The 15,270-nt window shown below is 42.5% G+C and overlaps 1 protein-coding gene across 3 annotated transcripts in view; it reads left to right on the forward strand.

Moving 5' to 3' along the window:
- Ppa2 (pyrophosphatase (inorganic) 2) overlaps positions 1-15,270 on the forward strand; it is a 67,151-nt gene that overhangs the window by 46,863 nt on the left and 5,018 nt on the right. For all 3 annotated transcript variants that reach the window (XM_021196434.2, XM_021196433.2, XM_029538087.1), the window contains exons 8-9: positions 9,071-9,198; positions 11,619-11,704. In XM_021196434.2, coding sequence (XP_021052093.1) covers positions 9,071-9,198; positions 11,619-11,704 — 214 coding nt within the window. The remainder of the gene's footprint in view (positions 1-9,070; positions 9,199-11,618; positions 11,705-15,270) is intronic.

The raw sequence follows: 15,270 nt of genomic DNA on the forward strand, positions 1-15,270 counted from the left end.
TATGAGCCACCATGTGGTTGCTGGGATTTGAACTCCGGACCTTCGGAAGAGCAGTCGGGTGCTCTTACCCACTGAGCCATCTCACCAGCCCGACCTTGAACTTCTGATCCTCTGGCTTCCACCTCACAAATGCCGGGATCTTGGCTGTGCACTGCCACACCCAGTTTACAAGACTCCGACTCAGGGCTTGTCCGAGCTCAGTGAACACGTCTAGCTGAGCTACTGTCCTAGCACTCCATATCTGTACATGCAGTCACGTTAATGCACTTTAAATACAGAGTTGGGGGCTGGTGAGATGGCTCGGCGGGTAAGAGCACCTGACTGCTCTTCTGAAGGTCCTGAGTTCAAATCCCAGCAACCACATGGTGGCTCACAACCATCCGTGAGGAAATCTGACTCCCTCTTCTGGAGTGTCTGAAGACAGCTACAGTGTACTTACATATAATAAATAAATAAATCTTTAAATACAGAGTTGAAGGAGTTCTGACAACTGTATATGTTTGTCCTGATACCAAATGCTTCTGTCATCCACCAACTCCCTCTTGTCTGTGTACAGCCAGTGAGTCTTCCTATCCTAAGCCCGGGGTAAATACTGTTCTCCTCTCTGACTGATAGCCTTCTCTGGAGTGCGCATCAGAGTGGCTCAGGGTCAGAGCGCTATCAGGTGTCTTGTAGTGTGAAACATGGCCTTTCGAATATGACTTTTTGTTCTCATACATGCTCTGGAGAGCTGTATGCTGGGCAGAGGACTGCGTTCCTTTCACCACGGTGGGAGCCCTGTTGTGTGCACCAGTAGTGTGTTCCCTTTCACCAGTGTAGGAGCCCTGTGGTGTGCACCAGTACACTCTACTTTCATTGCAGAGTGGACATTCAGATTCCCAATCTGGAGCTGATATGAGTGTTGAAGTTTTGGTGGGAATGTGTTTTTGCTTCCTATAAGGAAATACTCGGGAATAGGATCATTAAATCAGATATAATTATAAGCGTAGCATTGTAGGTGGTTATTAAGTTGTACCAGTGCCTTTCCACCAGTGTATAAAAGAGCATGTTCCATGGTTTTTAAAATAATAAAATGCCTGTTAAAATTTCGGAGACTTCACACACATGCACCCATGTAAGGATTGTTTTGTATTCACACAGTCTTCATTGCCGTAGCCACTCACTTACTCCCTTCCAGAAGTCCAAGTCCCCATCTTGACCTCATTTCCCTTCCGTGTGAACGTGCCAGGGTTTCTCATAGCCCAGGGCTGTGGTGCACACTGTCTTCATCTTCATGTATCTGAAACTGCACTTTCTTTTATTTTGGAACTATAGTTTCACTGGATATAGTATTTTGAGCTAAAAGTTTTGTTTTTTAAGTTCCATAAGCACATCTGTTCTTCCCCTCTTCCCTATCTCTCTCTGTTTCTTTCTCTCTGCTGTTTCTAATAAGTCAGTAGCCATTTGTGATTTGAAAATATTGTTTTGCAGGGCCATGGTGACCGCACCTTTAATCCCCGCACTTGGGTAGCAGAGGCAGGCAGATGTCTGTGAGTTCGAGGCCAGCCTGGTCTATAGAGCTAATTCCAGGATAGCCGGGGCTACAGAGGAAACCTTGTCTTGGAAAAAAATAAATAAAATGTTTTGTTTCCCCCTCAGACTGATAATCATTACTGTTCCAAAACTTCATAAGCATGTTGGCATACACCTTTAATCTCAGCACTCAGGTGACACCATGTGTGCGAGTTTGAGATTAGCTTGTTTTACATTGTGAGTTTCAGAACAGTCAGGGCTAACTAGAAATACCTGACCTCAAAAAGAAAAGGGAAAAAAAGAAAACACTTGGGTAACTCTTTTTTTTTTTTCTTTTCTCTGTTTCAGATCATTACTTAAAACTGTGGCCTTTTTTCTTCTTCCCCTTTGATATTTGACTCTGTCTATCTTAGTTCCCCTTCCTAGGGGGATCCCTCCCTCCCACCCAGCCCCTCACTCTCTACGTAATTAACCACTGTGGTTCTGTGGGTTGTAACTTGCTTCGTGAAAACTTAATAGTTAGCATCCACATATAAGTGACTACATACCATATATGTCTTTTGGGTCTGGGTTACCTAACTCAGGATGATTTTTTCCCCTAGTCGTCCATCCATTTACCAGCAAATTTCATGGTATTTTTTTTAACAGCTGAGCAATATTCCATTGTGTAAATTTACCACATTTTCTTTATCCATTCATCCATTGACAGATATATAGTCTATTTCCAGTTTCAGGCTATTATGAATACAGCAGCGATGAACACTGAACTGTGTTAGGAGGTAGAGTCCTTTGGTGTATGCCCATGAGTAGTATAGCTGGATCTTGGAGATCAAGTCCCAGGGTCCTGAGGAACCACTACTGATTTCCATAGTGGCAGTGTGAGTGTTTCCCCTGACTCTGTGTGCTTGTGCTTTTTTTTTTTTTTTTTTAGATATTTTCTTTATTTACATTTCAAATGCTATCCTGAAAGTTCCCTATACCCTCTCCCCGCTCCTACTCCCCTACCCACCCACTCCCACTTCTTGGCCCTGGCCTTCTCCTGTGCTGGGTCATATAAAGTTTGCAAGACCAAGGGGCCTCTCTTCCCAATGATAGCCGATTAGGCCATCTTCTGCTACATATGCAGCTAGAGACAGGAACTCAGGGGGTACTGGTTAGTTCATATTGTTGTACCACCTACAGGGTTGCAGCCCACTTCAGCTCCTTGGGTACTTTCTCTAGCTCCTCCATTGGGGGCCCTGTGTTCCATCCAATAGCTGACTGTGAGCATCCACTTCTGTGTTTGCCAGGCACTGGCATAGCCTCACAAGAGGCCGCTATAACAGGGTCCCTTCAGAAGAATCTTGCTGGCATGTGCATTAGTATCTGGGTTTGGTGGCTGATGATGGGATGGATTCCCGGATGGGGTAGTCTCTGGATAGTCCATCCTTTTATCTTAGCTCTAAATTTTGTCTCTGTACCTATATCTTTTCATGGGTATTTTGTTCCTTATTCTAAGGAGGAATGAAGTATCCACACGATGGTCTTCCTTCTTGGTTTTCTTGTGTTTTGCAAATTGTATCTTGGGTATTCTAAGTTTCTGGGCTAATATCCGCTTATCAGTGAGTGCATATCTAGTGAGTTCTTTTGTGATTGGATTACCTCACTAAGGATGATATCCTCCAGATACATCCATTTGCCCAAGAATTTCATAAATTCATTGTTTTTAATAGCTGAGTAGTACTCCATTGTGTAAAATGTACCACATTTTCTGTATCCATTCCTCTATTGAGGGACATCTTGGTTCTTTCCAGCTTCTGGCTATTATATAAATAAGGCTGCTATGAACATAGTGGAGCAAGTGTCCTTATTACCAGTTGGAAGATCTTTTGGGTATATGCCCAGAAGAGGTATTGCTGGATCCTCCGGTAGTACTATGTCCAATTTTCTGAGGAACCGCCAGACTGATTTCCAGAGTGGTTGTACAAGGTTGCAATCCCACCAGCAATGGAGGAGTGTTCCTCTTTCTCCACAACCTCGCCAGCATCTGCTGTCACCTGAATTTTTAATCTTAGCCATTCTGACTGGAGTGAGATGAAATCTCAGGGTTGTTTTGATTTGCATTTCCCTGATGACTAAGGATGTTGAACATTTTTTCAGGTGTTTCTCAGCCATTCAGTATTCCTCAGTTGAGAATTCTTTTGTGCTTGTTCTTTATCTTGGCCATTCTGACTGGTGTAAGATGATGTGATTTTGATGTGTATTTCCCTACTGACTAAGGGTATTAAACATTTCATTAAGTGTTTCTCAGCCTTTTTCATCTTTTAGAACTCCATTTAGATCTGTACACCATTTTATAGTTGGGTTACTTGATTTTTTTTTATGTCTGGTTTGTTTTTGGAGGGTTTTTTTTATGTATTTTATATATGAGCCCTCTATGAGATATAAAAGCCCATTATTTAGGCTACCACTTTCTCCAGATGATAATGTCCTTTGACATAGAGAAACTTTTCAGTTTCATGTTGATCTTAGAGCCTGCTCTATAGGTGATCTGCTCTGAAAGTCTTTTCCTGTGCCAATGAGTTGAAAACTATTCCCAGCATTCTCTTCTATCACACCTGGAATATCTGTCTTTACTTTGAGGTCCTTGATCCATTTGGAGTTGAGTTCTGTGCAGGGTGATAGATATGGACCTATGTGCACTCTTTGCATGCAGCTGTCCAATTTGGCCAGCATCATTTGTTGAAGATGCTATCTTTTTTATTTATTTATTTTTTGGTAGGATGGCTATTTTGACTATATTAATCCTACCTATCCATGAGCACGGAAGATCTTTTCATCTTCTGATATCTTCTTCAATTTCTTTCTTCAATGAATACAGACATTCTTAAAACTCTCTGTCTCTCTCTGTGTGTGTCTGTCTGTCCATCTCTCTCTCTTTCATTTCCCATCTCACCCCTGCTCCCATTTTTTATTTTTGAAACAGGGTCTCTCTACACAGTCCTAGCTGTGTAGGAACCTATTATGTAGACCAGGCCAGCCTCAAGCTCACAGAGACCCTCTGCCTCACAAGGGCTGGGATTAAAGGCCTGCACCTGCAGCGCCACACCCAGCCTTGTAAGACTCTTACGGGATCCCTTGCTTCGGTTTACTCTGTGCAGGGTGATTGTTTCTCCACCTGGCAATGGAGAGTCTTCCTCTTACACATGTGCTCTGCCCTGAACCATTTCAACATAGAAGCCAAAGTCTCAGTGTGACCCTCAGAGTTGTGCGTGGCAAGTGTGTGGCTGCCCTTCTCCCCTCTTCTGCCCCGTTGTTCACTGGGTTCTAGCCTAGGACTTTGCTCGTCCCGGTTCTCAGATATTAAGAACACTTGGAGCGCAAGGTCTTTCTCCTCTCTGTCTCTCCCCTGAAACACAAATTGCAGACCTCTTAATAGTTGTTCCTGCAGTTCATATTAGACTCCTCTGAAGGGGCTGGAGAGGTGGCTCAGTGTTTAAGAGCACTGGCTGTTGTTCAAGGGGACCATGCTTTGACTCCCAGCCCCCACGTGGCAGCTCACAAGCATTTGTAAGCCCAGTTCCAGGGAGCCTCTGCTTGCCTCCACAGGCACCAGGCATACATGTGGTGTGCATGTTGGTAAACACTCACGCATGTAAAATGAGAGGACAAAAATAACCTTTTAAAAAAGAGCTCACTGAAGAACTTGATTTCTACTTTTCCCACACCACTAGCTCAGCAGTCTGCATGCACTAGAGATGTTTAGTTTTAATCTCTTTTATTGCCAGCCCTAAATTGATGACAGATGTTTTTAGTCACCAGTTTTATTGGATTTTTTTCAGAACATTCAACCATAATTTCGCAGAAGCCAACACTTTTGTATGAATACATTCACCTGCTTACATAAAATGCTTAGTTAAATCCCTAACTACAGCTGCAGGTAACCATTGCAGAATGCCTTAGGAAGGAAGACACCCGGTACTTGGCAAAGATAAACCCCAACTGCTGGTGGGTGTGATGTGTGCTTCGCCGTAGAAGGTTGCACCAGACTCAGCACCACTACAGTGATATTGTACCCAGTGCAGAGTCTTTGTGATTTAGTTCAGTAAGGTGACAAGTTGTCCAATTAAAAGGGCTTGATTGGTCCAGCAGAGAAACTGAGATGCAACTTGGTTTTATAAATAAGCACTTCCAGGTTCTCCGTGCTTATTGTTGGAGCGGTCCATCTTTGCAGTAAATGGCATAATTGTTCACATTATAAACTTTCATATAAAACCCTAAGAGTGGGAATAAATGGGAGCTAGAAAATTGCTACTTTTCTTAAAAATAGCATAAATTATAAAAATGCACCGGACAGAGCCAGCCTGCTGATGGACAGTGACAGTGGTTAGACATTATGGATGGGCACAGTGCCACCGAGCTAAACTCCTAAACCACCACAGGGAACAGTAGTACGCTGTGCATGTTTTACCATGGCAAAGAAAACGTGTAAACACAGCTGCGTTTGTCTCTGACACCTTTGGCTGGACAGTGTAACTATGCAACAAGAAGAAAAGCAGGTTAAGAATTGAACATCTCCTGGTTCTGATTTATAGTTTGTTCTCATCACACATCTCAGCAAACCTGTCAGACCTTCTTCGCTACAGTTTCCTTATGTTTAACATAAATATGTTCTGTGGCTCTGCTTATCATCTTACGTACAGTGTTTCAGGCCTTCAGAAAAATCATTCATTGAGCTGGATTTCTGGTTGGACATTTACTCCTGAGGTCTTAAAAATGTTGAGATTGCGTGCTTCTGATTTTGTCTGAGCTTTGTGTTGTTTATGAAGATGCAGCTGTTTCCCCCAGGGATGTAATTAATTGAGAATTGGCAAGTTTAGCCTCTACTGGAGATTTGTACTTGTTTTTGGCATTATTAAATGTTTGACATTTTTAATCGATGATATCTTAAAGGTCCCCTCCAGAAGTTCTGAGCAAAGACCTCCCTTGCCTGAAAAGGGTATTGGATAATTAGCTTCTTTTCTCTTTGAAATTGACGTGTTAGGTAAAGATAATCAAATGTTTTATACAGTGGAATAAAAAAAAAAATAACAGTGGATTGGGTGAGGTCCAGGGATAAAGTCATCCATCAGATTGAAGTATAAGAAATTATTTTGGAAATCAAAGTACATTTTTAGTTCAACATTTGTATACTAAGATATTTTCCCAATCGAATAATATAGCATGAAGTTGGAAAAACCCGGACTTAATGAGGTTGCAGGGGTGCTTTGTGGGAATATAGGGAATATAAGAAAATGACGATGGAAAATCCACCTTAGAAAGAACCTCTCAGATCAACAGAAAAAATATGAAGATAAACAGAATTTGGGGAGGAAACAATACTGTATTAGGTGAAGAGTTTAGGAGTCTGTAACCCAGGGCGGAATGGGCCTTGCTGAAATGGTGGGCTGTGCGGGATCCCATGCCTTAGAGCATCTGCCATCAGTTACAAAGGCTCAGTAGGTGCTGCGTTCTGTTACATTAACTGTAACCTGCACTCCCTTTCAAGCAAGTCTCTCTCTCCCCACCCCGTCCCTTTGGTTAATTAGAACATTGATGCTGTTTATTTCAAAATGTTTTGGCTAGATGTGTAGCCCTTAGAATCATTTCAGACTTTAAGTAAGAAGAGTGCTGGCAGGAAACTGAAGCTCTCTCTTGCCCTGGCCTCTACCCTACCAGGTTCATCTCCCTTACAAGAAGCTCCCAGCTCTGGAGGTGTTCAACCTCACCCTGTGTACCAAGCAGGGGGCAAGTGTGAGCAAGCAAGGGAGTAATGCTTGTTTGTAGGAGCAGAACCACGTGACAGGGTGGGGCTTCGGCAAGACTTGACCCCAAGTAGTTTCTGGGCTCTCCCTGCCTGTGTGTCACCCCATGTTTTTTAGTTATAGCTGTCTAGTTTTTCAGGTTTATCACGTCTGTTTGTTATTTGCTATGATATATTGTACATCTCAGGATGGTTCTAAACTTCTCCTTTAGTTACAGTATATTGGCAAGTATTTATTATACTTTTTAATTGAATATTAGAAAGGTTGCTTCCCTGCAGACCTTGTTGAACAAGGGTTTAATCAACTGAAATACAGTGGTTTTACTTCCAGTATATTCTGGTATGTGTTATTAGAAGTAAACACTGGAAACCATGGCTGAGTTAGGATAATCGTTGTGTACCATTCAGGTCCTGCCTTGTTTAAACTCCCTCACCCCCCACACCTAGCCCCTCGGACTCACCACTGCCCCCACCCCGCACCCCACAGCCCGCCCCTCGGACTAACTGCCTTCCTTGTTTGGCTTCATTTTCTTTATGGGGCTTTCGCCCCTGACCACGTTTGTTTCTTTGCAGTCTGCTTCTTCCCGCAGTGTCAGCCAGGACAGATTCTGGCATGCGTGCTCTGTATGTATGTCAGCTCTCACAGCCTTAAACAATGTAACACATAGTAAGAGGTCATTAAATACTGGATAAAACTTCACATAGCCTTTCCCGTCTATTGTCAGTGCGCTGCCTTCTGGGTACTGTTCTCATTTGTGTTTTTAAGTTTTAGGCTAGTATTTCAAACAAACAAACAACAACAACAACAACAAAACCCCACATGAGTCCTGCCACTGTGATTTTACTAGTTTAACCCTCCCGTTACCTGTCAGCTGAGAGAAATCCTTGTCATGGTATGTGTTCCTCACTGGCCCTTCCTTCTTTGGGGTGTGTCCTCCTTCACCGCCCCATCTTAACACACCCTCCTGACCTGTGTGTTATTACCCGTGGCTTACTCCCTTGCTTCCCAAATGCTGTTCCTTCTGCCTTCTCTGCTCCTGCCTGACTACTCACTGGACTCCTCTGGGTCGTTCTTTCCCTCTCTTACCTGATATTCCTGTCCTGTGTCTATCTGTGACAACCTCCTTGTACTTTATCTGCCTGCTTCCTGTCTTATGTAGCCCTGCGAACTTCCAGACAGAAAGAATCCTGTATCTAAGCCTGGTGTGGTGGTGCTCACCTTTTATCCCAGTACTAGGGAGGCAGAGGGAGGTGGATCTCTGAGTTCAAGGCCAGCCTGGTCTACAAATTGTGTTCCAGGACAGTCAGAGAATCTCTGTCTTGAAAAAAACCAATCCAAACCAATCCAAAGAAACCCAAGTACTGAAGGGTCTCAGTAAATGTCTGTAGAATGAAGGAACAGTGTTTTACATAAGGAAATAGAAGTCTGCATGTGGTATGAGACACATCAGCCATTGTCAGTGCAATTGGTTACGGTGTAAACTGAACACATTTCCTGGCTGCCTCAGACCCGGGCTTACTGTAGTGCTGAGTGTCAATGATTTTTTTTTTTTTAAGATGTATTTACTATATGTAAGTACACTGTAGCTATCTTCAGACACTCCAGAAGAGGGTGTCAGATCTTGTTATGGATGGTTGTGAGCCACCATGTGGTTGCTGGGATTTGAACTCCGGACCTTCGGAAGAGCAGTCGGGTGCTCTTACCTACTGAGCCATCTCACCAGCCCGTCAATGATTTTTTTTTTTAACAAGATGTTTTTGTTTCTTCCCTCTCAGATATTGATGATGTTAAGAAGTTCAAACCAGGTTACCTGGAAGCCACTCTCAATTGGTTTAGGCTCTATAAGGTACCAGATGGAAAACCAGAAAACAAGTTTGCTTTTAATGGAGAATTCAAAAACAAGGTAAAGATGAGGATGTATTTGAGTGCACACCTCTTGATGTCTGACAGCACATGCTCCACTCAGATGATCTCATGTGAATGTTCATAGCATAGAGGGAAGACAGAATGCACTTGATTGATGTCTATTCAAGGGGGTTAGCATTAATTTTTTAGGAATATTTAAATGAGTCAACAGGGCTAATCTACTTATAACTCACCCCAGAAAGTAAAGGAATTTTGGAGTTAGTTTTAACTTTGCAAATTGCGTATGAAGAAAAACGCTTCGTTTCCTGGTTTGAGAAGGCTGTTTTCCCTTAATGTAAATCTCTCCAGTATGCTCTCCTGTCCAAGCCTTACCATGACTGAATGAAGTTGCTTTACAATTGGAGAGAAATCTTGACTTGTCTTACTGGTAAAGGATTTTTCCATCAGAATGCCACAAAGCGTCCATAAGAATATTTCTCATCTAGTATGACACAAATGGAGAAAATCAGCCAAAGAGCTGAAGTCTAAATTACAGAATATTTTTTTAAAGCTGTAACTAACCACTAAATAAATTGCACACTCTTAACCAACTTCTAAGTGGGCACAGAAAGTGTGTTCTACAAGTGAAATAATACATTTAATGAAAGCTTAAAACTGACGGCAAGTATTTCTCTGCAAGATTGATTGCTGGACTCAGAGGTTTCTTCAAAAGCTCATTAAAAGGATCCTTCATGTCACAAGGGTTTTGTTTCAAGTTTTAAAATATAAAAAGTATTTTAGACTTGTCTTAACATGCAGTGTTTGAAATTTTTGAAATAAATTTTTATCTTCTCTCTCTCTCTCTCTCTCACACACACACAGAGAGAGAGAGAGAGAGAGAGAGAGAGAGAGAGAGAGAGAGAGAGAGAGAGTTCTTTATGGTCTCAAAGGTAGCTTAGCAAGTTGTAAATTTACAGAGTCAGTAGTCTTCTGTGCTCTGGAAGCTTTAATAGACATTAGTTCTTTTCTGTATGATGACTAGAGCATTCTTGAAACACCAATCATTTCATGTATTGCTTTTTATGATTGCCATTAAAGTACAGATTCCAACTCAAAAACATTTAATTGTGCCTCTTTTACATGGTTTAAAAATGGCACCAAGTTTTTAATTATAAAGTTTGCCAGCCCATTTCATTAAGCAGGTGCTAGAATTTATTACACACAGAATTATCTGAATAATTTTGTCAAAGAATCTTTCCTGTATTATTCATGTAATAATTATCATTTCTTATCCCCTATCTAAAACAGTGCCCCAGTGCCACCTCACTGAGAATAACACCATTCTCTCTTTTTCATCTTTGGACTTGAGAGAACTTTATTTCACAGATTAATTTCTCATTACAATTCAATCTCAGAGCCCAAGATTCTTTCTTTGGTATGATAATTATTAGTTGCAATTGAGAAGCATAAAGCTAGTATGAATTCTTTAATAAATAAGGCTTTTCCTTAAAGAAAAGAAACAACAGTTAGTGGGGAAAGATAAGCAAAGTAATTTTCTTGTGCCTGGAGAGATGGCTCACTGGTCTTGTGCCTGGAGATATGGCTCACTGGTTCAGAGGCCTCACTGCTTTGGCAGAGGGCTCAGGTTTGGCTTCCAGCATCTACATAGTGGGCCACATCTCCCTGTAACTCATCTTCAAGGGCATCTGATGCCCTCCTCTAACCTCCAGAGCTCCTGCACACAGGTGACGCCCATGAACAATCTCAGACACACACACATACACTTAAACTAATTTTGAAAATATAAGCAAAAATAATTTTCTCCTTTGAGTAAAGGTTTTTGTTATGTAATGTTGCTACACATTCACCTAGCCAAATGTTTGTTCATTACTGATTATGCAATTTTAGATATTTTAGAATTAGTTCCAAAAAAGAGTTGGGGCAGTGCTTTTAGACAGTGAGTTGTCCAAAATCACAGTTAGACTGTGTGCAGACATGCAATGCTGAGATAAACCTGTGTGTTCTCCCTCCCAGGTCGTGGGCGAGGCTAAGCATAGCAGTGCATCATTTTATTTATTCATTGTTAGCTCTGTGGTTTAGATCCAAGATGGGCAAACTGTGTCTGTACAGGTCAGATTGCAGCACACACACAGTATGGCTTCCTAACATCTCAACACTGCCATTGTTCCACAAAAGCATCCATGGGCCAAAGACGGGTGGCAGCCCATATTTGACATGTGCCTGTCCTTTACATAGATTGCACCCCACCCCACCCTCATTCTGTTGTATTCCTCTGAGTAGAAAATTGAGGCTTTGTGAAGGTAAGTAACAGCTGTATCTCAGCTGGTGACTAAGGAAGCTTTTCCACTCATTTGCCCAGTTCCAGAGCTCATGTGCTTCACAGTTCTGGGTGGGTAGGACACTGCTTAGGTTGGAACTAGGTCCTGACTAGCTCTGTCTGTTTTTGGTTTAAACTAGGCTTTCGCCCTTGAAGTTATTAACTCTGCACATGAACGTTGGAAAGAGATGGTTATGAAGAAATGTGACAAGGGAGCTATCAGTTGGTAAGAACAGGTCTCTTCTGCAGATACAATGTTAATTTATTGTCACTTTCTGCTAAACTCAAGTTTCATAAGTGCTCAAGTCCCAGAGTTTCAAAGAAGGGAGGCCAAGTCTTTTTCACTTAAAAATTCCAGAACATCTCTTTAGTGGTATTGCTGAGTTTTAGCTATCACTGACAGCTGGGAATCCAACGTGGCTCATTTCTATCAAATGATTTCTGTCTCAGTAAGATATACTAACATTTGTTTATAAGCTAACAAATGTTTAATGCAATGTCTTATGATAGGTGCAAAGATGGAATAAGAAGGTAGCTTTGATCAAAGAAACACATTTTCAATTATCCCAAATTATTTATGTCTTGAAGTTATTTGGTTTTGTGTTATTTTTCACATCCAGAAGGAAGGTGCATTTGTTTCATAGAGCATCTTCTTGTAGCATCTGTGCAGTGGTGGCAGACAACAGTGCTCTGTGTTTCACTTCCAGCGTGCAGAGAAGTCCTTGACACACAGTATAAATTTTGAACTTGCAAATGAATATAAATCCGCATTGGATAAACTTTTCGTTTTGAAACAGAGATTTACAATTTCATCCATGTCGGCCTTGAGCTTCTCAGTGCTGTGCAGGACTTGAGCTTGCTCCCCTCTTTCAGCCTCCCCAGTAGATGTGATTACAGTAGGCGGGATTACAGTAGGCGGGATTACAGTAGGTGGGATTACAGTAGGTGGGATTACAGTAGGCGGGATTACAGTAGGCGGGATTACAGTAGATGGGGTTACAGTAGGCGGGATTACAGTAGGTGGGATTACAGTAGGTGGGATTACAGTAGGTGGGATTACAGTAGATGGGATTACAGTAGGCGGGATTACAGTAGATGGGGTTACAGTAGGCAGGATTACAGTAGGCAGGATTACAGGTCCACGCTGCCAAACCCAGCTAAACAAGCATGGGACTGTTCAGTGATAAATGCTATACGTTCAGGCATTCCAAGTACAAAGTACTTTAGAAACTCCTGGTAGAGGAACAAAGATACATACACACGTGCATGTGCATACATGTCCTTATACTCTAGATCAGCAGTTCTCAACCTGGGGATTAACCAACCCCTTCACAGGGATTGCCTAAGACCATACGAAAACACAGATATTTGCAGTATGATTCACGACAGTAGCAAAATTACAGTTACGAAGTAGTAACAAAACAGTTTTATGGTTGAGGATCAGCACAACAGGCGGAGCTGCATTAAAGTCCCAGCATTAGAAAGGCCAAGAGCCACAGGTCTAGATGATATACTTTATTGACTAAAATACACACTGACCTTTTGACTCACAGTAACCCAAAGGGAAAAGGCAACAGAGCCAGCTGGTGTATACTGAATTATACTGTCAAAATATTTCATTGGAATTTTTTTTTTAAAAATCAGTATTTTAAAATGTTCTAATGCTGGATTTAATATTGTTCTTTCTAATGCTGCCGTTTGTATCTGCCTTTGTTGTAGGAGGGGGGTTACATTAGAAATAGGATTATCAGATTCAACAGATGAAAACTGCATACAGGTCATTTTGAATTTTAGAACAGTTGGCTTTCAAAATCATGTGTGTTCATTTTTATTTTGGGGGAAAAAAAGGCTCATGAGAAGTTTAGATGTAGTCGGATAATGCGCTTTTGGTCTGGCAGTCCTAATTATGGAAGCTGCCGTGTTCTCGCCTGCCTTTGCCCAGCAGTGACAAGGTAGAACGGACTTAGCCTGCTTTCTCTGGAGGTCGAGCACTTAAGACCTTGCAATATCCAGTTGTTTTGTCTGCTGCCTATGTTTTAAGGTTTGGTTTTTTTTTTTTTTTTTTTTTTGGTTTTTCGAGACAGGGTTTCTCTGTATAACCCTGGCTGTCCTGGAACTCACTTTGTTGACCAAGCTGGCCTCAAACTCAGAAATCCGCCTGCCTCTGCCTCCTGAGTGCTGGGATTAAAGACGTGCACCACCACGCCCGGCTCTATTATTTTTATTTATTTTTTATGTGTATGGGTGTTTGGACTGCATGTCTCTGCACCGTATGTGTGCATTGCCCGCAGAATCCAGAAGAGGGTGTGGATCCCTGGAACTGGAGTTACAGGTAGTTGGGAGCCTTATTAGAGGTGCTGTGAATGAAACCCTGGTCCTCTGGAAGAGCAGCAGCCCAGTGCTCTTAGCTGCTGTGCCATCCCTTTAGCCCTCTTAATATTTTTACTCTCGTTAGAGATACAGCTGGCTTCAGACTCTGTCTGTCTCAGTTTTCCAGCTATTCAGACATGAGCTGTGGAGACAAGACAATGTAAAGAAGTTATCACTTAGAATCCGGCTGGCACTTCTCATCAAGCCTTTTCACAGAGAGCTGGTGCCCTGTGTGCACCCCCTGGAGCCCCAGAGCAGGAGAGGCTGAGGAAAGGGGATTGTAAGTTCAGGTCCACCATGGGGCACATAGCAAGGACTGCCTCAAAAAACCAAACTAAACAAATAAAAGAAGGTCTGGACCAGCGAGGTGGCTGAGCAGGTAAAGGCACTTGCCCACAAGCCTGACGACCTGAGTTCAATTCCTCGCTTGTCTGGCTGAAGGAGAGAAGCAACTTCTGAAGGCTGTCCTCCGATCTTCACGCGCATGCTGTGGCAAAGTGTTCACACACACATCAATAAATACCTACGTAAATAATGTTATCTAAAAATCCACAGGCAATTCATAAATTAAATATTGCTCACGGCAAAAATGAAGCTGAGTTCTACACTGCATTAAGGATGCTAAGCAGGATGAGCACCTACTGTTGCTGGTTACGGACTCACGGAGGCTGAGCAACACACACACAATGGACAGACTTCTCACCACAGATTCCAAACACGTTTTACAAAGCAGTCGAGAAGATAACTTTGGTCACGTGTAGCTGATAGGTTCTTTGGTGAGAAATCGAGTGTCTGTGGCTGCCCCACTCATCTCAGGAGACGGTCATTGTTGGTCACTTTTTCCTTTGATTAAAAAAAAGTAACTGGGTCCTAGCTCTCTTCTCTGATAGTGCTATCTACACCCATTTCAACCCATCAGCTTTTCTTCGAAACTTTTAGAAATTGGCCTTACTGTATGCAAGAGTGATGGCGGCCTCTGCTGTCACCTGGGGAGCGGGGCCTGCGCAGTGGTGGCGTGCTTCCAGGTCCCCCAACTTAGGAAGAACACGAGTTCCCACGTCCTTACTGATTGGAGACTAAGCCGAGGAGGCTGGTGGTCTACCTTCCCAGGCTGCCCAACTTAGGGAAGTTTTCATGTCCTGCCTCCTGCTCCTCCTCTCTCTTCTGAATCTCTGAGAGAGTCAGTACCTTTCCAGTACCAGTGCTTATTCTGTACAGGGGAAGTCCTCGCACCGTCCCACTCTGTATTGGATTTGGTTCTTACGGAAGGTTAAATGTAGTTGGGGTGTTTATGTATACACCAGGAATTGTTTTGATATTACATCATTGTAAACCTGTTGTGATTACAGAGTGCAGTGTAGGGCCTTCTTCCCTATTTGCATGCACACTAGCGTTCCTGGTCCTGATCCACATTTGCTCCAT

This window comes from Mus pahari, chromosome 4 (genome assembly GCF_900095145.1).
Source record: "Mus pahari chromosome 4, PAHARI_EIJ_v1.1, whole genome shotgun sequence".
Lineage (NCBI taxonomy): Eukaryota > Metazoa > Chordata > Mammalia > Rodentia > Muridae > Mus > Mus pahari.